At 38.5% G+C, this 25,216-nt stretch overlaps 2 protein-coding genes across 2 annotated transcripts in view; one reads left to right on the top strand and one right to left on the bottom strand.

Moving 5' to 3' along the window:
• LOC117371886 (UPF0606 protein KIAA1549L-like) overlaps positions 1-16,468 on the top strand; it is a 74,838-nt gene extending 58,370 nt beyond the window's left edge. Inside the window, exons 13-23 of the mRNA XM_033967561.2 lie at positions 3,255-3,442; positions 7,343-7,482; positions 10,078-10,202; positions 11,024-11,232; positions 11,840-11,972; positions 13,408-13,652; positions 13,994-14,150; positions 14,399-14,493; positions 15,912-16,069; positions 16,156-16,310; positions 16,401-16,468. Coding sequence (XP_033823452.2) covers positions 3,255-3,442; positions 7,343-7,482; positions 10,078-10,202; positions 11,024-11,232; positions 11,840-11,972; positions 13,408-13,652; positions 13,994-14,150; positions 14,399-14,493; positions 15,912-16,069; positions 16,156-16,310; positions 16,401-16,433 — 1,638 coding nt within the window. The 3' untranslated portion in view covers positions 16,434-16,468. The remainder of the gene's footprint in view (positions 1-3,254; positions 3,443-7,342; positions 7,483-10,077; positions 10,203-11,023; positions 11,233-11,839; positions 11,973-13,407; positions 13,653-13,993; positions 14,151-14,398; positions 14,494-15,911; positions 16,070-16,155; positions 16,311-16,400) is intronic.
• A 240-nt stretch (positions 16,469-16,708) lies between these two features.
• ska1 (spindle and kinetochore associated complex subunit 1) lies at positions 16,709-21,567 on the bottom strand. Its single transcript, XM_033968193.2, has 7 exons — positions 21,497-21,567; positions 21,257-21,342; positions 20,978-21,093; positions 20,512-20,606; positions 20,268-20,399; positions 19,973-20,142; positions 16,709-19,902 (listed from the first exon to the last, which is right to left on the bottom strand). Coding segments are annotated over exons 1-7 (750 nt in total). The 5' UTR covers positions 21,499-21,567; the 3' UTR covers positions 16,709-19,753.
• Between the last annotated feature and the right edge of the window lie 3,649 nt (positions 21,568-25,216).

The raw sequence follows: 25,216 nt of genomic DNA, 5'->3' as shown, positions 1-25,216 counted from the left end.
GGCTTGGGTCCAATCAAAGCCTTTATTAAACCAAGCAGCTTGTGTGAGATGAAAGATGGTCATTGGTTAAGTCAACATTGTCAGCGGCTACAGAGGGACGAGAAGGGTTCTGAGGAAAGCAGAAGCAATTAGGAGAGAAGGATGTGCGAGAGGCAGAGGAGAGGACATAGCATTATAAAAGAGCATCGTCGTGAAAGGCCATGTGCTCATTTCAAGGTTATGGCCCTTGGTCGTGTCATTTCTGAGAATCTATACCATTTTCCCGGATGACAGCCATTACCCATAAGCCACTGGGTGATGTAACAGTTGTGTGCCACCTCATGTGTTCACGGCAGAATTTATTGACTTTGTAGACTAAAATGCACCATGCCACTGCACTTATCTTATTGATCTGTAAATCCCATGCAAAAAAAAATGGCATATTTTGCCATTGTTGTAAATATTATTTAAAAAATTCTATGTGAAAAATATGTAATCTATTATCCCTATAGAGTTTGATAATGTCACAATTTTGAATGGAGGACAGGGACCTATTTGCCTGGCAAATTCAGAATATCTCTCTGTATTATTTATACAGATTGATATCTCTCTGTTGTGTTGAAATCAGATTAGTTTTTTTTCAGTGATGTGAAAAGGTCTCTTTGGTCACCAAAGGGTCTCTTTGGTCACCAAAGAAGTAACTAGTTACTAGGCAAAGTAACTACTCCGCGTTACTTTACTCCACATTACTTATTATGTTAAAACAATAAAAACACAGATGTGAACCTTTAACATTTATTTTATTTTAACAGATTGCAATTATTTTGCATTTGTTTCCAAGTAAATTATAGAATTTACAAAAATAAAAAAAAAACATTTCATTTGAAGTGCAAATAAATCAACATGTCACACAATTTCAGTGTGACATGTCATGCATTACGCGTTTGTAGTCCATGCAGGCGGCCGCAGTCGGTGGAGAGCTGCTGCGCTCAAAAACTCCCCGTTACCGGCGCACAAGTTACGTCAGAGCAAGTCGGTGGCATCTTGGACACAAAACTAACTGGCATGCACTGCGCACCGATCGACGGTGTCGTATCTGCGCAGTTTCAGGGTGACATGTTGATTTACAGTAACAATAAAGTGCTTTCAGTATAATACTGAAAACATTACCATGTTTTGCAAAACTAAGGCAATTCAAATGTAAACCCGCCTCATCTCAAACAAACCTATTATCTCTGAGACTCTGATGAAGAGAAGAGTGAACTCAATTAAAAGTAACGCGCCACATTTTATTGTCAGTAACGGTAACGGCGTTACGACGCTGGGAAAAGTAATTAGTTAGATTACTCCGTTACTGAAAAAGTAACGCCGTTAGTAACGCCGTTATAGTTTAACGCCGTTACTCCCAACATTGCCTATTATTTGTAAAATAAAAATGTATCTCACCTCAGATTAACAGTTTAGTGCTTCAGTCATTGATTCTGCAGAAATTCACAATGTTTTTCAGCCCCCTGTGATATTTTTTCCTCTATTTTTTCCAATATGGATGGACCATGCATGTCCATGATTGGCTAATCCACCTGTCAATCATGTCCATTTGAAAAGGAGAGCTCACCAGACTCACACCTTCATAAAGTATTGAAGTGTGTATTCTGGATCCCAGAGAAGGGGCCTTTATACAGTATCTCTATATTACTCTATGGGAGATTCACAGTTTTACATAAAATCCACAAATGTTAAAACTTGTCATTATTTGCTAGTGATTTGCTCCACACACCTGCCATATTATTGTTACAATTATTAATCTGATTTTATTGTGAAACCATAATTTCACTTTGATTTAATTTTTGTGAGAAGACATTGAACTGTCCCCATTTTTGCTTCATCTGGGTAGGCCCAGTAATTAGATTCCTAATTACAGAGATATCAACCATAAATCAGCACAGAATATCAGCTATCAGATGGTTAAACAGCATAGAATCTTGACCTGTCCCCCAGCTTAGTTTGAACTACAGGCATTGTAGTTATATTTCACATTACTCGTTTAGACAGACAGCATAACATAGAGATAACATAGATATTTACTGTAGTAGGTTACATTTAAGTCATTGACCACATGTGTAGACAAACATATTCCACTCTGCACATAGTTAAAGCTGTAACACATATATTTTTTGCATTGCCTTTGAACCTCACACTTGTCTGTGGGCTTTTGCTTCTCCATCCATCCTGGGAACACTGAGGTGCCATAGGCGAGTTGATGTTTGTACTGCGCATACATCTTTCACATGCAGAGCCGCAGCTGTCACCATACATCACCTCAGTCCACACATGCAAACACTCACACTCCATGTTTTATGCTACTGGAGACTTCTATGTATATTACCATTTGCACATCTGCTTAACCCCTCAATGTCACCATACTGTACACAAAAAAAAAAAAAAATTATTAACATGAACGTAGCATGCTCCTCAGATGCTGCCTAACCTTACATGCACTGCCAATTCAGCGCACATCATCAAACGCATTAGGCATCCCATTTTAGAGTGTTCCCAAAATAGAAAATGGGGGGAGGGGGGTGAATCAGGGTTTGGTCTGTGCTGTTGTGTAACTGGAGTGAGATCTTAGACCATTTATCTTAGCATCTTAAATTGAAAAGCATTTAACCACCCAAAGAGCTAACTAAGATCTTGCAAGCTTAAGTGAAACATATTCATATTAATATTTTTTTTTAATGTTACTTCTTTATTCCCAAGCAGCAAACTTCAAAGGTGCTGGTACTCTTAATTTGGAAGTGCAGTGATATAAAAGTGTAGGTTTATCCAATTACCTTTATCTGTAATGAAGACATGTCCACTTCAGGCACTGTAGAAAGGCTTACTGCTGTTGTCCTTTTGGTCAAACATTTTTGAGATATTTATTGGAGTATTGATCTGGATTTGTATTGTTTTCTGTCCAATTAAAGTATGTCTTGTCTTTTGAATGCAAACACCACGGCAAAAAGAAAACATAAACTTAGAAAGTAGGATAGTTAAATGAGTAAAATCTGAATGTTAGCACAGTTGCCCTCAGTCACTGATGCCATAAAATGTGGTGTTGTTCACAACGTTTACTAAGCAAAGACGCAAAACATAGATTACGTTTATAATACACACGTCTGATATTTTAGTTTGTAATGATTTGATGGTCTTGGTCATTGGTCATTGCACACTTATTTAAAACAAGATTACGTTTTTTTTCTACATTCATCAAAAACTTTTTTTTTTTTTCACAGCCTGTCCAGGGATTTGACTATGCTAAAAAGCACTTGGGTCGTACAGATGATGCTGTTTCGGTGACCAAAGAGACGCTTGTGCTGGGTCTCCCTGTGAGGGATGCTCCACTGTCTATGTCTCTGGACAAGAAGGTGCTCCAGGATGGGACAGGCAGCAAAAGACCCCCGTCAACAGACATCAAAGGAGGGTATGGAAGTTATTCATTGTTTATTTCTGTTTTTCTCATTTTACTCTATTCACATTATATTGATACATGTGATAACTATGTAATTGTACTGGTATCTCTAAAGGTATCAATAAAGGCATAGCATTTAAAACTGAGGGAAGGCAATGTGAAGTGACAAGATCAATATATAAAATGTGTATAAAGTCTTTCCAAATGTGGTGTGTTAAAAGAGATTTACCTCAAAACCACTATTAAAGACTGAACATACTGTATCCTGCAGAGAGCTGTTACACTTTAAGCCTTAATGTTCTAAAGCAACTGTTTTAGTGAGTGAACAAGCCGGAGACAAAACCCGAGCTTTACAGCCGTGCGGTCTCTGACATGAGAGTGTGTTTGAGTGTGTCTGTGTTAAGCCGGAGAAGCCCAGTGCAAGCTGCGCACACTCAGACAGATTGATGTGATCTGAACATAAGTCCTGTGTTAACGAGGAGCTCCTGAAGATACACATAAATATGTCTGCCTCACAACTGCTCTGATGTCAGCCTGAAAAATCATCAAAGAGAGGGAACGGTGAACATTTAAATAACTCAAAGTGACATTAGACTCCAAAGCTTTCTGAGGTATCTGTCTCCAGTGTCATTTTGGGATCACAGCTTCTCCCATCTCAATTATAATAAGATAATAAACTGCACAACCAAAGACTCAACTCATAATTATGTTTTAACGAACCATTTAATTGTGAGACGGTGGCAAACATCACTGTGAAACACAAAGACGAGATCACCTTCTGCCATATTAACCAATATCTTTGACTCCACTTAGATACTGACATGAGTATTTCTGGGAGAGGTTGTCTGGCATCTGTGTCTCACACTGTGGACAAACAGGTGTTTGAGACACAACACTGTGCTGAATGCCTTGGCTCAGAAACAATGCCCAGTGCAATATTTAAGACTATGTGCAAGACTGTAAAAACTGCACATTGCAATACAGTGTAAGTATTGATGTTGCTTGGAGTTGAGATTTACTATCTCCAGTGTTGTGTATTAACCCCATGACCATTTGCCACATAACGAAAAAAACTCTAAACTTTAACCCAAAGACTTGACTCTGTTCTGCTCCAACCAACTGTGACATGTTTCCTGAAGAATATTTGGAATGAAAAATGAGATTCCTCCTCCTAAAATGCAAATGTGGACACTCACTACAAAGCCCTGTATTTACACCGCTATAACTGACATGAATGGGGGCAGGATTAGCTGCGCTCAGCTTCTGGGGGTTGATAAACACATGTATATTTAGAAGGTTGGCTGGATGCAGCTTTGCTTGAGGGAGCGGCACTGATCACAGATTTAAAAGCTGCTGTGATGGGCTGCGCTTACATTTCTTATAAGAGGAGATGTTTGAACGTGGTGAATTATAAGATATTCAAACACATGTACTTACATCAGTTACACAATTAGCATTTTGAACACTCCAAAAAGAATTGTAGATACAAATAATCACAAAAACAAAATAGTGTTAAAATGAGCTACCCACATATACCCATTTAATTAGTCTCTAAAATATTTATTGGTTTTATTTTTTAAAGGACCAACATATTCAAAACATTTAGAATAGAATCATAATATAGAATACTTTTTGCTTTCATTTGAAACATATTAAGATAAATATAAGATACTTTTCATTGAGCCAGACATGACAAGATCTTCACATAAAACAGTTATGGGAGATATTCTTTTTTTATCCCCTGCCATGGTTCTCTTTGTGTGTGTGAAGTAAAAAGTGAACAGAAAAAGGGCCAGCTTTCAAACTCTTACTCTTACAAATTATTAGCTTGTCCTTAACAGACTTGTGTAAATCACATATTCACGTTTGATCATTTTTAGATGAAGTACTTACTCTTGCCTCCTGCTAATTCTGAATATTGAGCTTTTGTCTCCACACAATGCATCATCATTTTTGCCTCATTTCAAACCGCTTGTTTGTTTTGAACATGTAACAAGTGGGACAGCTTTCAGACCACTGCAATTATTCCAGCACATTATTCACTTGTGTGTGAAGCATAAGAAAAGTGCAGCCTGAATGCTAATCACAGGGCCTCAAGCTCTGTGCACAAGGAATTAGCAGAAGTGTGCAGAGAATGTATTGAGTATATATGATCTGCTTCAATATGTTGAAGATTAGGGTTAGCATATGTCTGAAAGCATAAAGTATTTTGGGGATATAGTAGTTTTTAATTCAAAAAATATTTGTCCTCTTAAACACACAGTACATACATCAGTTGAAACAACAGAAAAGAGAAACTGTGTTAGTACTTTCCCAGATATGCATATGTACATTAGTCACATACAGTGGCTGTTTTGGTTCATTGCCTGATTTGAGATCACTTGACCAGGACTTGACTGGACATTGACTGCTTCTGCCCTTATAAGCCAGTGTGTGAAAAACCCTGTGGCTCTCTTTCCTCTCCGTCTCTCTCCCTATCACACTGTTTCTCCCTCTTTTTCTGTTTTTCCCTCTCTCTCTCTCTCTCTCTCTCTCTCTCTCTTTCTCTATCCAGATCTCTTCATCTCTGTCTCTCTCTCGGAGCTGTGTTCCTGCCACCTGTAGAGCAGCCTGTCATTTTGAGGCACTGTTGTAGCTTACATCCCCGCAGGCCTTCTGTGTTTGTCCACAGCTAGATCCATGGATTAGGAGAGTGGAAGGCCTGTGAATGACCAGAATGCATGCATTTTTTAGGAAATAAAAACACAATGAGATCATTATTTGAGATGTATTCAACAAAATAAATTTGTAGTTGAAAAATGACATGGACTGCGCAGTGATTACTCGACCAAAAGGGGGCGTAGCGTAGTGCATAAACTATTAAGTATTTCTATGATCTGACTTACATCTGACACGATAACAACTATTCATGCATGGTTGAACGGTCAGATCCACTGACCCACAGTTCCCACAGATGAATGCTGTCATTCTGTCCTTGGACAAGACACTTAACTCACCTTGCCCCAGTGTCTACATACGCTGGTGTTGGAATGTATAATGGTGTGAATGGGTGAGTGGATCCTTGCTGTAAAACGCTTTGAGTGCCTTGAAGGTGGAAAAGCCCCGTTTAAAAATGTGACCGTTTACCATTGTACGGAGAATACCTTATGTAAAAAGGCAGATTGAACTCACACTCAACATTTAACTCTCTTCAATCTCTCTCATTTCTGCTTTTGTTCATATTAATTCTTACATAGATATAGGCCTATCCAAAATGCAATACCAATACAAATTTTGGTCTCTTTACTATCAGCCAATTATGGTAAATGGTCACATTTTTATAGAGCACTTTTCCACCTTCTGGGTACTCAAAGCGCTTCACTTGTTCACACACATTCATACACTAGTGTACACAGACACTGGGGGAAAGGTGGGCAAAGTGGCAAAGTATGTTGCCCAAGGACACAAGGACAGCATTTGTCTGCGGGAGCTAGAATCACCACACCAGCCTGTGGGTTAGTGGATCTGATCGCTCTACCAGTGATGTTTATGTCGAGAGCAGGATTTGATTCGCCAACCTTCGGCTCAGTGGACAAACTCTCCAACTGAGCTACCGTCGGCGTAATCAACCAAAAGCATAACTATAATGTGACTTATGTGTTATATGTGTTAAATCAGTTCTTAAACACACATCTCCTGTCACTTTTGTGTGGTGGGGTGGGTGGGTAGTATATGTTTGTCCTATTGGTGAACACATGTCGTTTAGATATTGAAAATGCTTTTGTACTTGTATTATGGACACTTTGAAGGATTACAATAATTCACCATAATGATGTGTTGGTGCCAGCGTTGTTCTTTGTGTACATGCCCAGACTCACAAACCTTCTCCTGTCCTCTTTTCCCCCTCTGTCTCTGTTGCTATGGCTACTACAGTCGGTTGCCAAGCGAAGAGGACGGCTCTGTCTCGAGTAATGGCTCCGGGAAACTGAACACCAGCAAGAGCTCCTCAGCCCGCAGAACCACCAACGGCAGCATCAGCAAGAGCGCCAAGGAGGAGCTGCACAAGAGGAGCGGTGAGGAGGAGATTAGGGAGATTATGTGTAGAGGAAGGCCTGCCAGGCAAAGGACTGTCACCAGTACATAAGCCCGAAACAGAAAAGGGTAGGAGGCAGAGTAGTAAACAACCATATCAGGAATCAGGATCCAAGAACATAAGCTAGAGTCAACTTCAGTGAGGGTTTTTCTTGTGAGATGTTATTAAACCAGGAGAGTACATTTACCCAGTCCAGGAATCAAACCCAATAAGTTTTTGTTGTGAGGTCTAAGTGCTAACAGCTTGACCATCATGGCAGCAGTCTGATACTCAGCCTGATACATAAACTTTTGTAGAACTAGTTGTTTTATTAACATCCAAAGCTACTCAAACTGATCTTTTTCATTGAATGTCAAAAAGACTATAAGTTTCAGTTAACAATTTGACAAGCAAGTTAACTCCAAGCGACATATGAGCTGAAGGGTTTGTAAAATACATTTAAAGATAACAAATGCTGGCATTAGTGTGTGTGTGTTTCTGTTTATAACACACATGGAGCTGAATCACCGTGATACTAGGAAGTGGGAGAAGAATGTACTGACAGTGGTGACAGTGGCTAACCGCATTTGCACCTGTACAGCTCAGAGCATATGGTTCTGCATTAGTTTGATGACTCACAGGAAAATGTGTGAGATTCAGACAGATTTTCATGAGGGAAAAATACAAAAAGTCAAGGACACAGTGTGGTTTCTATTGTAGTTACAGCTATGATGTCATTACTGCGAATATTTTATAGTTATTCTACTGATTCATTGAACACCAATGTCTAGTCATATACTGACGATCCAACTGGCAATTTCAGGTCTTAAATTATGCAAGGTAAGGAGTTTAAAAACACAGTGGAGCACTTTTTGTAATACCACATGCTATCAAAAGTTGGAACAAAGTGTTTTCTGTTTGGGAAAATAACTCACCTTAAATATGCAGGGTTTATGTGTTAACATGTGTGAATGAAACAAAACACAACTCCAGGTATGTTTGTGATGAGGAAACAACATTATAACATATGTCAGAAAATACTGTAATATAGGCCGTAATATAGGCCCTTTAACAATACCAAGTCATTGAAACATGCTGTAATGGCATTGAAGTAAGATGCATTTCGTTTATGTGAATATAACATAATCTGTATTCAGCAAGAATAATCTATTGTACTGAAATATGGTTCAAAATAACATAGGCCATTGTTATTCATTTGAAAGTTTGACATAAATTTTTAAATAGCTATGAAATGATATACAAGGTTTAATAATAATATCTGAACTAAATTGAAACGCAATCTCTTTGTGCCAGTTCTAAGCCTGGATAAATGTGTAGAATTTATCAAGATGCTAAGTTGCTGTTGATATTTCCCAAATCAATATGCTAATTTGTTTTCACTGATCTTCCTGGACACATGGCCCTAAGTTTTGATAATGCTACCATTTCTGATCTCTGACATTTTTCATCGCCAAACAACTGTACTCTGTGTGATCTGTTGTGTATATATGCAAGCAGATGATTGAATACCTACAAAAACGGACGAGTAATTGCTTCATTTTTCTTACTGCGCTTTGGATGGGCCAGGCAGGGGAGATTAGACTGTGGTGCCATGTTCAAGAAAATTAAAGATTAAAATGTATATCAGAAGAACAAGCAAGCCATTGTGGCCTGTTGAGATAAATGATAGCAAAATGTTTACCTCCTTTGGTTTAGCCCAAACAAACACCTGGTGTGAATGTAAATAGAACAATTTTATTCCAGGAAAAGGTTACATAAAACTAAAAGCTAAGAAAAGCATTTTATTTCAGCAAGGAGGACATATCTTAGGTCTGGGTGTTCACAATATTGTCTACATGCACCAGTGTGTTTTCCAATTGGGTTTCTCAGCCTCTGACCTTAGCTGTCACACTGGGAGTTACAAAAGATACATCTAAAAGACGCCAATTGAGGCGAAGTGGGACTAGGCTAATGACAAACTGCCGTGGCCCCACAATGTCCAATGTCCATATGATGTCAGCAAGCAGTGACTCAGAGCCAGGACAAGACAACACACTCCATCTGCTGCTTCCTGCTCCACTGAAACACTGCCTTGTATAGGACTCTGAGCACGCCAAGAACAAAAATGTGTATGGCTTTAGTTTTTTTTTAGTGAAACAAGATATACAACTTCATAAGGTGAACTTGTTAGGCTCCTGCAACATGATAATGAAGTGTGAACATTGTAAATCTTATTGTCATTAATCAACGATGGACAATAATGGAATTATCTCTATGCATGGTACATCTGCTGCCCGTGTCCAATCAACAGGTAAAACTAAAAACATCACCAAAATTGTCAAAAAAGGAAAAACATTGCCAAATCTTGAATCTTAATTATATAATTATGTAAAGTACATTTTTAGTGTTAGTTTCAGTTTACTGGCTTGTCGTAGCTGCCATGTATATTTATCACTTTTATCTCCAATTGACTCCAGATTTTAAAATTTAATGGTTTACAAGCTTTTAAGGGGTATTTATTATTTTAATATAATTACTACATCATATAGCCTACTGCATTTTGAACTAACAGCTGTATTCTTGGCTCTTCTTCTAGACCCTTATGAGGACCACTCCAGCTCTCTTCGTCTCATCACTATCAAACCCATGACAGCTCACCCCACTTACTCTTACCCCACATCATCGTCCCACAGCCAGGACTCTGTCATACCAAACGGAGATGTGAGTTTGGACACACTCTTGACCACATCATGTTGAGTTACATATTAGCCAATAGAAAATGTTTAATATACTCACCTCTACTATACCTTTATATTTGATTTAGTCTAGTTTAATTTAGTGATTCACCTGGTACATACTTAAGTGTCTTGGGGCAACTGACACATGTTATTTTGAGGAGGACTCCAGTGACATTTAACAAATAAATTCTCCCTTTGAAATAAACAAACACCCCTTACCCAGCCTGTGTGTCACATGTTTTTTTGTCCTGGTTGAGCCCCTGGTGGGAAACTGCACAGTTAATGATGAGTGTTAGCTTTCACTTTCATGCTGCACATTGGAGAGCGGATAGGGGTTAATTACCTCAGGAACAAGCTAAAATGATCTGTGAAGTGAGGTATTAATACTTCATCCTCTACTTCAAACTGTAGCCACGTTTTAGCTAATGGCCTTCTGTAAGCACATAATGCACTTTTAATTACATGACATGTAACGGGAAATGGACTGTTTTACTGTCGATATATCATTTATGACACTGTTTGCATGCCTGTTACTTTTGTCGGTCAGGTTTAATTCTTTTTTTTTTTCCCTTTTAGTACAATTTGCTTCACATTTTCTTGATGCCATTGTACCAACACTCAGAAATGTATATGAGGTATAATATACACAGTATAAGTTAGATTATTTATCCATCTTTAAACAAAATATAGGCCAGTAGGCTTTCACTAAGATGGGGTTTGTCGGTACGTGTCACAAAAAAAAAAAAATGTAATTTAAATAAATAAATAAAAAATCTAATTTTTTTTATATGTTTGTAACTAAAGGCAAACAACAGTGGACTGAAGCCGAAGCCTGATATTGAGCACTACAGAAACAAGCTGCGGCAGAAGCCCAGGAGAAAAGGCTACGGGGAGTTCTCTCTGTCTGAGAGCGGCAGCCACGGCTACAGCCGCCGCCAGTACAGCTGCAATGGACTGAAGGAGCCCATGACAGCCGAGGAGAAGAGGGCCTCATTTGCCGGCTGCCACAAGAGGTCATTTTTATTTAAACTGCTTTTTGTTTTCAGCTCATGTAAATTAATTCTACATGAAATTACTCTAACAACATAACTTAAAACCTAAATCAATATGTTGTAGCATTTCTCTTATAAGAAGATTTGAAAAGGAAGTTTATTATTATTATTACTTTTAAGCCCATGTTTAACTATGTCTTTTACAAGTGTTGCATTATTAGAAGAGTTTTTGGGATACAGTGGTGTATTGAACAATGGTTTCATGCTATTCATTGTTTAATTTAATTTGTTTAATGTAATCAATAATAATTAAAGGGCTATTTTAAATGTGTTTTAGGTGACAGCTTGAGTTGCTGCTCTATGTGATAGAACAGAGTTGCTTAGCAACACACAGAGAGACACTGTGTTCACATCATTATTATGCCTTTATTCTTATCGCTTTTAAATTACACGGTAAAGGGTTACGGCTATGGTGTTTGGACTTGACTATAAGCAAATGCCCAAAAAAAATGTTCAAAGTACTACTATTTGTCTAGAATTTATAAAGACAGCAATTTTAATAATTAGTGTTTCATTGGTCTTGACAAAAAGTAGGTTTTATATCTAATGTCTGTATATGGTGTGTCAGGTACTCTCACCCGCGGGAGCCCACTTATTGGAGCAGGCAGTCCCTGAGCAGCCCTAGCCCTGTGGAGACAGAGATGGACCTGCTCGTGCTCAGAGAGAGGTCCAGGAGGGGCATACGCAATAACGGCTACGATGTAAGTCTGTGATAGATTTCACCTCATTTTTATTAGTTTTGATAAAAATGTTATCTTCAGTTCAACTCATATCCAACACCTTAAAAAGAAACAAGTGCACATATTGAGTTTTCCCTTATTCATGTCAATTGATCTTGATGTGTGGCAAGAAAGTCATACAAGCTTTACCACAAATGAATAGGATAGTCTTACCATTGTGCTAGTTTCATCCTTTCTACTCACACCTTTCCTTCACTTTCTGATGTGTTGGGGTTATATCTTAAGGTTTAACAAGTGACCTAAAGCTGAACCTGAAGAGATCGGCACAAAACCTTACAAAATAGAGATATTAAAGTATGAGCAATGACTGAGACAGTCGGAGAATGAGAAGCAATGAAAGCTGAGAGGAAAGAGGAGAAAATGAGCTCAATGTGTGTGAAATCTCTCCTGTGCCACAGTAACAGCATCCGCATGTGGCTCCATACTGAATGTTAATGATTCAGATGGAGGCTGGATAATGCCTAATGGTCCTGTGTGTACCCAAATCAAATGGGAAAAGACAGCCATCAGGAGGGATTGTGGGTATGTTTGTATTTACCTGTAGTAGTGGAAGTAAATATTGAAATAACACATATATTTTTATATTTTTGGCAAGTTGGAACCAGGAGCTAAAAAGTAATTGCAGAACTGCTTCAGTTCAGTTATGAAAAGTGCTGTGACACTGTGTGTAACTGGTGTGTAACTGGCCCTATTAAAATGTACTTAGTTTAACATTTCACAGACTTTAACATTAAGGATAGTATTTGCCACCCAGCACTATTAAGATGCCAGTAAAGTATTTTTTTTTTCTAGATTGTAAACTTCTGGTCTTATCAGATTTGGGTCCAGCAGACAGCGATTGGACTACACCCAAAGATCCCTGTAACATCCATTTGAAAGTCAATAATGATTCATTACGTAGTGCCAGCGCATTCCTCTTTCCTGCCATCCATTAGTTCAGAGTTGTCGCTTACTCTGCCTGCACATATAGATAATCATTGTTCTGTTTTAAATTAATATACACACAAAACCATTTACTGTGTCAGCCCTGGTGTACCTATCAATGAACTGTTGCCCTTATGAAATTCATAATCACTATGGGTGTTTTTTTTGTCTAGTAAACCTTTTTGTGGAAAGTCGCCAAGTTTGTTAGAAACTGTGCTGATAAATTAGTCACTTCACTTGATGCTAATAGGAACTGGCAGCAGTTTGTGTTGAAGAAAAGCACAAGTTCTTTGCTTCATATTCATGGAGTTTCATTATATATTAAATTAAAGCTTGAATACCAGCCTCAACACAGGTGCATAAGATGCCTTTTTCTAAAATATTTGTTTTATTTTTCTGTAATCAAAAGTATAATTAAGTGCTTTGGTGGTGGCACAGACTTTAAGGATTTGTGTCCCTGTCTGACCTGTAGGGGGAGCCAGAGCCATTTGAGGAGACAAACGTGGACCGCCTGATGAGTTCTCTGGGCTTCGGTGGGGGCTCCACAGGCACAGGAACTGGCGGCAGCCTGGGAGTCAAAGCTCACCGCGGCTCAGACTCCTCCACACTCAGCTCTCAGCCATCCATTGACGAGGTCCGCACACAGATGCATATGTTGCTTGGCAACGCCTTCAGCCTGGCACCTCCGGACCACGACCCACCATCTCCTCCAACTAAGTACATTTATACACTCCTCAAAACATATTTCAGCATTTCTGTTCTGTGTAGGAAACTGCCCTGAACTCAGATCCCACACACTCCCATGTCTGCTAGAGGCAGTTAAAAGTGCAGAGAAAACATGAGGAAGTAACAACAGCAAAAAGATCCTAGTGTTTCAGTTAATTTAAAATGAGGAATATTTAAGACAATAGTTAAATAAACCAACACAAGTCCTTGTTTTTCTTAATTATTGCATGTTTATAACATACTTATTCAACCTTTAGTTATGGTTTTATTATTCAGTTATCGTATTCTTTTGCATAATTATGTTCTTAATAACATATTTCATTTTTTATCAGCCATCATCGCCATGCCCACAGCGCCTACAACCCATCCCACGTGAGCCACTACAGTGATGGGGTGACCAGTGCTCCTGGTACCATGAACCACCCATGTGGAGGCCGACAGAGGAGTGTACCCTATGAGGATATGCACCAGTGCAGCCTCCCAAAGCCGGTACATGTACAGAGATTAAATAAATGTCATATGTTTTCAATGGATCAGCAGCCTTTGTTTGACAATTTATATATATATATATATATATATATATATATATATATATATATATACCTTTCAATATTATGAATACAGATGTTCACTTGGGCTTGGGTTGGGTTGTTTTATAAATCTAAATATTTCAAGACATGTTGCCTGTGATTCCTGATTTATCAAGTAGTGACTGTTTATTGTATCACTTTCCTCAGGGTTTTCGGTTCACCCAGCTGCCTGATATGGGCATAGGATCTCCACCTCCTCCCCTGGTCCCTTCAAGACCGCCACCTGGGACTTCAACACGACGGTACGAAACATTCTCAAGACCTTTTGGCTTGCTCTACTTGATACATTTTTACATGGTTAATTACACTTTATAATAGTCTATGTTGGCTTTGCTTTGTGTAACAGTAAACGTTTGGTTAATACTGAAGAGAAACACTATGAACCTCTTTAGGCTACTTGTTGTGTCCTTTCTCTCTGAAGCAGCATGTTATGTAAAAAGATGAGACTCATAAAAAATAGATCTCACAAATACCAACACAAGGCCTCCAAAATCTCTCCGTGAAGCTGCTCAGCCAATCAGAGGCAGAGTTCATTTGCTGTACTATATTCATGTATAAATGATGAAAGTGGCGTTGGGTGGATCAGAGAGGGGAATCAGAGTTTCAGAATATTAATGTCCCTGCTCGCTCACCCATGTGTTTGGCTGCATCATGTTAACTAAGCCGTTCGTTCATTTGGATGCTGTGGATGAGAGCGGGGTTGCTTGGTTGCTGGGCACTTTTCACTGCAGACAGGCTGAACTCATGCAAAGGACAGCACCGCCATCAAGTGGTCAAAAGCTCAAGAAAAACACTGAAATCTCCTGAGTTCACCTGCAGCACCTAATTTTTTTTTGATTCAACGTTTACTTACATAGCATGTTTTTTTTGTTTTCTTTTAAAGTAAAAATTCTAATAATTGAATTGCATTACAGTAATACAGTTTTAGTTAGAACTAATTCAAGTCAATTATATAGCACTTTTTTTTCAAACTTCAGCTGGTCAAGGTGCTTCACATAAAAGTGAATTGCATCACACCGTCAAGGATAATACAGTGCAAAGCAACTAAGTATAACAGTAAAACCGTAAAACCATCAGTGTTCAAACAAGCAGCAGCCATATTGTATCAGTCAGCTCATTCTGTAGCTGCTGTTCCCTCTTTAGTATGCAAAGTGAGAGAGCAGTGCATCTTGGTCCTGCGCTCTGATGGCTCTGACACCATCCGCCTTCTCTGTGCTGTGAAGTCACCGATGCAGTATGCCTTTGGGCGCCGCAGAGGATCAAAACAATGATGATTCTGATGACTTTTCATGTTCATGTCACTGTGAAAATTAAAATATGTCAGTTCACTGAGCAATAGCTCAGCCTCAAGGGAAAAATGTGTAATACATTTTGTAGTTGAAAAACTCTATAATTAGATTGGAGGGAGGAAGAAATGCCTGTCTCAAATAACATGCTAATTTGTAGTGTGATGATTCACTTTTGTGGTTTGAACTGAAATGTTTTGTATGGAGAAATTCCAAGTAACTTCATTAACTTGAAGACCTCCACTAAGGCTTTGGCTCTATTTGACTATTATTAATGGATACACGTTCAAAACTTCAGTAAATTAGGATTTCACAATCACTGGTCCTTGGGTATCTGTTTGATAAAGTAGATGTTCTCTTGTCTGTGTTTGCAGTTCCACTCCTGACATGAGCCTCAAGCCCCGTGTGACTGAGGCCTCTGAGCTGCAGGCTCAACAACACAATGGCGCCCCCTACCTGCCATTGTCCAGAACCCCATTCCCTGCTGTCACTGTTGATCAGTCTATCAGTACATACTCAGGTACAGCTACAGGTAAGTCACTAGGGACAAGCTGTTTTTATATGATGTGTATTTCTGTGTAGCTTCCTGAACCATGCATTGATTTGTGTTAATGACAGGAAACCCAATCACAGCAGTGTATGCTATATCAGCCAATCGGCCTGGATGCCTAGACTACTTTGTCATGTCCCCACCATCATCATACCGTAGCCCCTCATGGATGTCCTACCCCCCTGAACCAGAGGACCTTCCCCGTCAGTGGAGCGATGCTCCTGTAAGACTATTATATATAATACTATATAATAGTGTTTAATGTACATCTGCATGTATTCACTGTACGTTTTGTGCTTTTTATAATTTACAGCAGAACTCACGACACCTGGAGACCATTTGCTGAAGTGTCGCAGCCCTGACACTGAGTGCAAGCAGCAACTCTAGTAAGTACTGTTTCAACACAATCCATACGCACAGTGCTGTTTATTTACTTATTGTGAATCCTAAATGCAGTACAGTGCTGTAAGATGCAGTGGAAAAAACATACTTCAAGGTTAGGGTTTGTTCATATAGCACTTTTAAAAACACAATACTGTTCCAAAGTGTTTAACAATAGAGGTAAAAATATAATATCATAAGTAAAACACAAGTACAACAATAAACACAATAAAACAAGGTTAAGAGCACAGATAAAACTATAGAAAATCAACTTGATTTAAAGCCAGTGTAAAAAAAGTGTGCTTTCAGCAGCGATTTAAAACTCTACAGGGAAGTAGCGGCTCTGATGTGTAACGGAAGGGCGTTCCACTTCAGGGCCTGCTACTGCAAAGGCTGTCTCCTCTAGATTTGAAGTAATACTTTGTTATTTATTTACCATTAAAACACGGCACGTCTGTTTTATTGCAGGTGTTAATCATATGGAAGCCATCTTTTCTTGGTTCATATTCTTGCCCTCGTTCGTTTCCCGCTCAGGTCCTCCTCCTGCTCTTCTATCTGGCTTTTCATACTGCCCCTACACCATGGACTGCTTCTCTTAGTGATGCAAAACTTCAAAAACAACTGCTCCTGTATTTTCTCTGCTCCTGAGCCCGAGAATCCCAACTCTGTGGAGACTTGTGCTGTCAAAGCACCAAATGGCAGGCCCCTCGTGCTGCTGGACTGACCCGGCCACAGCCGGACTAAAACGTAACACAAACTGCTGTCTGCCCAGCACATGGCGGAATAAATCAGCCATTGGCCAGTGGTCCACTTCTCCTCTGGACCGGACCATTTGTATTTGGGACTTCTCACATAAGTCCATCACAGCCAGGATGCTGGACTTCAAACTGTGCTTTTTCTTATGTAGACCATCTAGCGCTGACTAATATGTGTATGAAAAAAATCCCCAAAAGGACAAAAAATCTTGTCTTGAACCGTCTCAAATTGATTTTTTGGGATATATGTGTACTTTGTCTTTTACTTTTGCGCATTAATAATTATGAATTTATTTATGTAAAAAGACCTAGAAGTGTTTCTATTTCACTTGCTATATTTTAAGGCAAAATGCAAAGAACTCGATGGCTTATAGTTGTCTGTGATTCCAATAGCATTTCTGTACTTCTTAAAATATTTTCAGTATTTTTAATTTTCCTTAATTGAACAAAATACAATGAACTCACTGTGTAATCATTGGATTACTTTTTGCTGTCTGATTTTGAACAGACTCCAAAAACAAGCTCAACATTGTCTGGCTTTAAGAATGTTAATGTCCACTTTAGTGTTAGACCAGTTTTAGTATCAAGTCTAGAAACAAAACAAATCATTGTATTTCAATTTCAAAATCACAACCTGGCCTCATCTCTTTTTAGTTGTAGAAAACACACTGATGGCATTAGCATTCTGACGATTTGTTTTAGTTTCTCCTACATTTTACTTGAACTTGTCTACTGTAATCTACTGTATTTGATTTTGTGTTTTAGCTCTGATGGGCAGTAGTCACCAGATTTTGGTAAAGTTTTGGGATGTTGGGGCTCACTGGGCCCCACAGTCTGTAAGAATTTAATGTATTACTGTACATAACAGAGGATTTAATGAAGAGTTTTATGCAAGTTATGTGGGAGGGTACGCAGGACATGTTTCATTAAAATACATTTGGTTCACACTTTAATTTGCAGTACATGTGACTGCAACAATGTAATTACATGGAGGTAAGGGTTAGGGTGGTCATATTATTACATAATGTTACATTGTACTGAATGAGTTTGGTGCATCAGTGTAGTGTATAATAAAGTGCTCGCTTCGTTTGTTATCTTTAAGTTTGCACTTTGAAGAGGGTTGATCTATATTACTTTAGGTTTATACCTTTCAGGTCCCAACCAAATCAGCTTGTTCATAAGCAGAATTGTGGATGAATTAATGGTAATAGTGGCAATTACTTTGGAGCACAGACAGAAACCATGGGGCCTACAATTTGAGGTTACAACTGTGTTTTAACAGAGGCCTTGTGAAGAGAGCAAGTCAAAAAAAAAAGTCAAGGAAGTGGTTAAATCGCATAAGGCTAATCTGACAGATAAATAAATAGATGCCATTTTAGTAGTTTATGAGTGAATGTCAAACCCAACTGCCCTCAATTTTTCTGAGGAGAAACAATAGAACCTAGAGCTAATTGTGTGATAATATAGTGATCACAGCAAACATTAATTCATTATAGCTCTAGATATTTCACATCCAAGTACACTGAACATATAAAAACATAAATTCTGCCAGGTGAGAGTATATGACTTTATGTAGAAGGAAATGTGTAGAGTATATGATGTATTTAAAGAAAATGCTATTTATGATCTGAGGAGGGCAGTGCAAAGATATGAGTTATTTGATCATTTTTGTACCATTTATTTGAAAGTATTTTGTTAATTGGAAGCCAAAAATTATTTTGTTCTGTAATGTTTATAAGCCTGTAGATGGTGCCATAGATGCTGTTGGATGGAACACTGAATTCACACAATTACAAAGCAATGTTAAATTTTGGATAGAGCTGTACGTCACTTTAGTTACATGATTGCAAACATCATAAAAAATGTTTTAGCTATTCATTTTGCCCACTTATTTGTTGGTTTAATTTAAACTTATACTTCACAATTTGTTTTTTTCTGTGAAATCATACAACCATGAATAATATAATTTTCATTGTAAACTGCAAGACAGGGCTAGTGGGTGGGTTTGGTTTCTCAGAAGGTATTTGAAGAAAGATATTGGATGCTATGCTATTTAAATTGATGTGCAATGTTTTGCTTTTCCAGGGGCAATGGACAATTGCTTTTATGGGCAATGACAGCTGATGGGATACACTGTCAGATGTTGTTGTCCCTGCTGTTTGAGCCATGCCGTGACGCTGTGATGTCATGGCGGCACTGATGATGTCACACTATCGTCACTTGAGCAATGATAGAGCACAGTGACGACAATAATGAATGCTTTTGGATGTAGTTATGCAGCAAACTTTTTGGTGAAACAACAAAGACAAATAAAAAATACAAAATATTTCTGCTTTCATTTCTACACTCTAATAGTGAAAGTGTTGTTAGAAAATGTATTAGTATTATTATTACTAGTGAAAACTGCACTGGTGAACCAGACTTTTATTCTCATTCAACTTTACCTTTTAAAATATATATTTCATAATCTGAGAGGTATAAAATGTATGAAACTCTGATGACAACATTTACATAATTACACAAAAACATTTTATAACAGAACATAGCGAGTAATACCACCACCGCGTAGCTCCTTAAGGCGTTGGCAGTGCCGTAGCATGTTCAAAATCCCTTGAAACTTTTTGTCAACCTTCGTCTCAGAAAATTCACGTATGTCAGCTTCAACAATGAAGAATTGACCTAAAAATATTAAAAATAGATTGAGATCGATTCAAACAAGAGCTGCAACTATTTTGTTGGTTCACTGAACCTTTGGTGTCTTTGGTCTCTTGCTCCTTAAACCTTTGATGTAACTTGCGTGAATGGTTGTTGAGTGTTTTTGTGGGCTGATGCAGTATCTTGTACTTCGATGACACAGATGCATTGATGCAAAGCACAGCAGCATTAAGTTGATCATATGTCACTCTCCCCTTCATATACCTTCAGGAACAAAAATATATTATTATGTATTATTAGTGCAAGCAAGCTCTATTAAATAAAAAAAATCCCCAGAGGTTACACTTTGTGCAAAAATAGTCTTAGACACAACTTGATACACTACTTACTGAGGAATGCTCTCATACTCAGGAATGGTGATGATCTCCATTTCTTTTATGTACCCCTTGCAAACCTTTTTGACCTTCTCAGGTTGCCGTGACTGGTTATCTTCCGTGTTTGTCTGGACCTTTACTGGCTCACTTAATTTACAAAGGTAAATGAAAATTATCTGCAACTATGCAAATGCTAAAATAATACTTAGCTTAGAAAAATTATAATTAACAGCTTCAGAATTATTGGTTTGTTACTCACTTTACTTGGTTCTTTTTCTTTGGCAAATGTTCGGGGATGTTGTCTTGAAGGTGCCGGAGGTCCTCCAAATATTTTTGTGATGACTGCTCAAGTGTCTGAAAAACAAACAAATTTCCAACTACAAAATGATGAAAACACAAACATCTCTCATATAAGGAGAATGTACCTTTCAAAAGAAACATGTTTTAGTACTGTGGCCGGCCAGTGTTGTTTTTTTGTTTTTTTTAATTGGGTGTAATTTATAAACCAGAGCACCTGATAGCCGGTTTAGTTCTGATGTATACTTGGTTTTTGTCCTGTTCAGTTTAGACCCCTTCAAACATGTTCAGAAATTTATGAGATTATTGAGTTTTTCATCCATATTTTAGACATATCCCAAATGTTAATGCTCCAGGACATGGTTAAAAGGTGTACTGTGAAACGACAATACTTCACAAAAAAAATATGTATTATGTACGTGACATACTTTCAGATGCTGAAGTTGGTCTTTTTGACGACTAACATACTTTTCAGACTCCTCCAAAATCCCTTCAATAGCAAACAGCACTTGACCAAGTTTTTTCATCTTATTCTGAGGCAAGTCTGTAAGAAAAAAAATAAATTGTTTAAATCCATACATGGCAACGTAGTTATACCGTGAATACAAATCATCACGGACTAGTTTGATTACACAGCCACTATGTATAGTTAGTGGTCTTGTGTGCACATTGTTATTGTTGCACTAAATACATAGTAATAAGTCTACCTATAATCGACAGATCCAGCATTCGTTGAACTGATGCCAGCCTTTCCTGAATACGTTTGGAGAAGTCCTCTAGTTCAGCCATGTTCCTGTAACACATGAGTTTAGATCAAGACTTTAGACAAGCACAATATTATGAGTATACGCAGTCTGATTATGAGTGCTTTGTGCTGACTCTAGTAACAGCCAAATATGCTACACTGTCAAAATATGTATAAATCCTTTGCGTGATGTTGTACTTACATAAATACTCCGTTTTTTCCTCCTCTAAGATGTTAAAATGTGCTCAAATGTTCCCGGTGAAATTTCAAACTTCATACGTCACTTCTTCTATCGTGCGGTGGCGACACTCTACCGCTAGCGCCCCCTACCGCTGCGGAAAGCATCCCCCAACCTCCTGAAGGTGAGTAAAAATGCGCGTTTGGTAGGCTATTTTTGTTTGGGATTTGCTTTACATCCAGGCAGTACTTGGATGTTAAGCATTTATTCTTTTCATTGTATAACCCATATATCTAAAATACACGGAACAGTAAGTAGTCATAACAGCATGTCAGAATAAGCCTGTATTCTTGACAGATACATTAGCAACAGAGATAAATATTAGATGAGGTAAAGTGTAATTTATCTTGGGGACTCATTAAACTGATAATGGATACACTGACTATTTTGGAACTAGAGCTAGGCTCTGTGGATTATAGGAAAGATTATGGAGCCTATTTTAAACATGCACGTTTACCACACATGCAACTCTTGTCTAACTAAAGTTACCGTGCCTTTCTTAACCCCAGAGACTTTCAACCCAGGGACTTTTACCATGAATCAGTTTCTTAATCCTGTGGTTGACACTCTAGACCTCAGTCTATTTTTACAGCATCCACCTTCAGAGAAAGAGTTGACCCCGACTGTTCATTAACAATAATTAATATGAGATACTAAAGTGTACATCTGAATATATACATTTAATCTGGAATGTGTGTTTCTTCTAAAAATATTTTTGACCTCCAGATCAAGAAGACATGCCCAGAAAGATGAATGTCTTCAAATAAATCATGGTGAGTACATGTTGTAGATTGAATTTTTATTTGAATTTGTACTCAGTTTCTTACTGTTACTTTCATTAGGCCCGAGCCCCTACAGGGCGTAGGGCCTATTGCTTCCGCAACGATGAGTGCGAAGCACTCATCGTTGCAAACTGTCTTCACGAAGTTGCGCGCGAAGCGCGCAACTTCGTGGCAGCACCGCGACCTTGCACGGACTCCTGTGTCCTAGCAACCCATGCCGTAGGCATGGGACATGCATATTTGTTCTTGCTAGCATGTCAGCGTCAACATTGAGTCAATGGGCGAAGCCCATTGACTCAATGTTGACGCTGACGCAGCGCGAAGCGCTAATGTCCCCAAACACACTCCTGGCATCGAGCCCTATCCAAGCCCCCATGCCGCAGGCATGGGCCATACTTATAACTGCTAAAATGAATGGAAGTCAATGGGAGGTCAATGGCGGAGCCCGACGTCATGGCGAATGACGAGCGCGTTAGCGCTCGTCATTCGCCATTGACCCCACGGTGACGTGGGAAAGGTCGAGAGCTTTCAAAAAACGTATAATATGTGTTTCTAATGTTATCGGATATATTGTTTTTGCTAAAAATATTATTATTTTTTTTATTATTATTTTTTTTATTTCTTCTTCTTCTGCTTTTTGAGCAGGAATTTGACCCCCTGAACATATTCAAAAACTCACCAAATTTTGCCCATAATTCAGGTCTGGCGAAAAATTTATTTTTTTATGTGGTGCATCATTGGACATAAAAAGATGGCGCGACAGCGCCCCCTGCAAAAGTCAAATTTTTGACGTCAATGGGAGACGTCGACGTCAACTTTTTCATACAGCCACCAAATTCGGTACATGCATTCTTCAAGTGATGCCAAACAAAAAAGATTATTATGGCCACGCCCTCTGACACACAGGAAGTCGGCCATCTTGGATTGAAAATTCCAAAATGCCGAGTCAGCGTTTTCGCTGACCTCGCATTTTCGTCAACTCCTCTGAAGGCGCTTCACCTATAGGGCTGAAATTCACTGTACATCATCTAGACAAGTGGGGCATCAAAAGTTATCCAATTCATGATGATGCCTATCACGGTTTCCGTGCGGCGAAGCCGCAAAATTCCATCGGAATTTTTGCAATTTTCAAACTTCTAAATTTGCTCCCGTTTGCGCAAGCAAAGTCCGATTTGGCTCAAATTTGAATCAGTTGTAAAACGTTCGGGTCTAAAGCTACTCATTATGATAGAAACTAAATCGGCGCAATAGCGCCCCCTACAGAACATCTAATAAATTTGTATGGAAGGCCGAAAATTTAGTTTTCCCAAATGTTACCAAATTTGACACAAAATTCCATTGGGTCATCCCAATCAATAAAGTCAAACAGACCTATGTCGTCTTTTGCACTGTGTTGCCATGGCGATGCGCCAAACTGCCAATGTTATCCTAATGGGAAACCTCCCAATTTTTCCCATTCATGGGAAAAATATTAGTTTCATGGAATAATGTGAAATTTGGCACCATGACTCTTCATGTCATCCTGATCAAAAAAGTCAATGAGACCCATGTCATATTTTTCACTGGGTTGCCATGGCGATGCGCGAAAGCGCCCATGTTATCCTAAGGGGAAATTTCCAAATTTTCGTACATTTCAAAGTCTTATAACGACTTATTACCGTCAATGACGAACATAAAATTTGGCACAGTGATTCTTCAGGTTGTCCCCGTCACAAAAGTCCAAGGGGCCAAGTTTGTATTTTGTACGGTGTTGCCATGGCGATGCCTGGAAAAAGCCAAATTTTGCCATTTTGTGCATCAGCACTTCCGATGTCTTTTCACTTGTTTGGTGCCAAACGGAGTCCAAAGCCGCAATAAAACAGAGGCAAGTGGCGCGTCAGCGCCACCCACAGGGAGTGCCGGGTCGGCCGAGTGCGAAGCACGGCCCGCGAGGGCCGTTCGATGCCGCTTGCGGCTTTAATGTTACTGTTACTTTCATTCATGTAAATTTATTTTAAAAATCGGATACACACAGAACAAATATCAGACAGAAGGAGAAGTAAACTGTATAATCAAATGCCGACATTATAACAATATTATTAACAATATTATAATATTATTCATTTTTATTGGTTATAGTGCGCCATCTGCAGGTCTAGTGTAATTTTTATTCACATTCTGAGCTTCTTCAGGTTAATCCTTGTTTAGAAACTTCATAGAAATTGTATAGTCCTCTTTAAGTCCTGGTGTAGAACAGGTGGTACCCGACAGACCAAATATGTTTCTAGGAGGTACTTGACATAACAAGTTCGAGAGCAACTGGATTAGACCCATAGACTGTATACAGACTTTTCATTTGCAGAAAATAAATTTTGATCCAATCTAGATGTTGCAGCATTACAACAGAAACCACTAGGGCAAGGCGATATGACAATAAAAGAAATAAAACAAATTTGTTTCTTTGTACTGACTGATCTCAATTTTCGATTTGATTTTATTTTATTCTGTCTTAAAAACAAAATAAAAATGGCTTTCAGTATTAGTTTTTTAACTATAAATGATATACAGCTTTAATTGCCATTTAACACAAAACAGTCATAAAATTTATTCCTCCAAATTATGAATTCTGCACCAAACTACATGCTTTTACAGATAAAGGACTGGCTATAGACCAGTCCATTTAAAAGACCCAAGCATATCATTGACCATTAGAGATGACTGAATCTAGGTCTTGATTTATTATTTTTCCTTTTAATTTGCAGAATCTTAACAATCCTAACTAACCTGCACTCATCAGATTAAAGCAATTGTTCAAAAGTACGATGCTTTGTCTTGTTGTTTCATTTGCAGTGGCTGTAGACATGGGTCACCTCTCTTGGCTTGGTCTCTTGTGTGTCTGTCCTGGAAATGGGCAGTGTGCCTG

This window comes from Periophthalmus magnuspinnatus, chromosome 6 (assembly GCF_009829125.3).
Source record: "Periophthalmus magnuspinnatus isolate fPerMag1 chromosome 6, fPerMag1.2.pri, whole genome shotgun sequence".
In the NCBI taxonomy this organism is placed as follows: Eukaryota; Metazoa; Chordata; class Actinopteri; order Gobiiformes; family Gobiidae; genus Periophthalmus; species Periophthalmus magnuspinnatus.
This window is presented reverse-complemented; position numbering and strand designations above follow the sequence as displayed.

Excerpts from the sequence above, each read along its gene's own strand:
- ska1 (XM_033968193.2), bottom strand. Across the intron at positions 20,143-20,267 it reads GAGTATGAGAGCATTCCTCA|GTATATGAAGGGGAGAGTGA; the intron begins GTAAGTAGTGTA and ends TTGTTCCTGAAG. Across the intron at positions 19,903-19,972 it reads AGAGACCAAAGACACCAAAG|GTCAATTCTTCATTGTTGAA; the intron begins GTTCAGTGAACC and ends TAATATTTTTAG.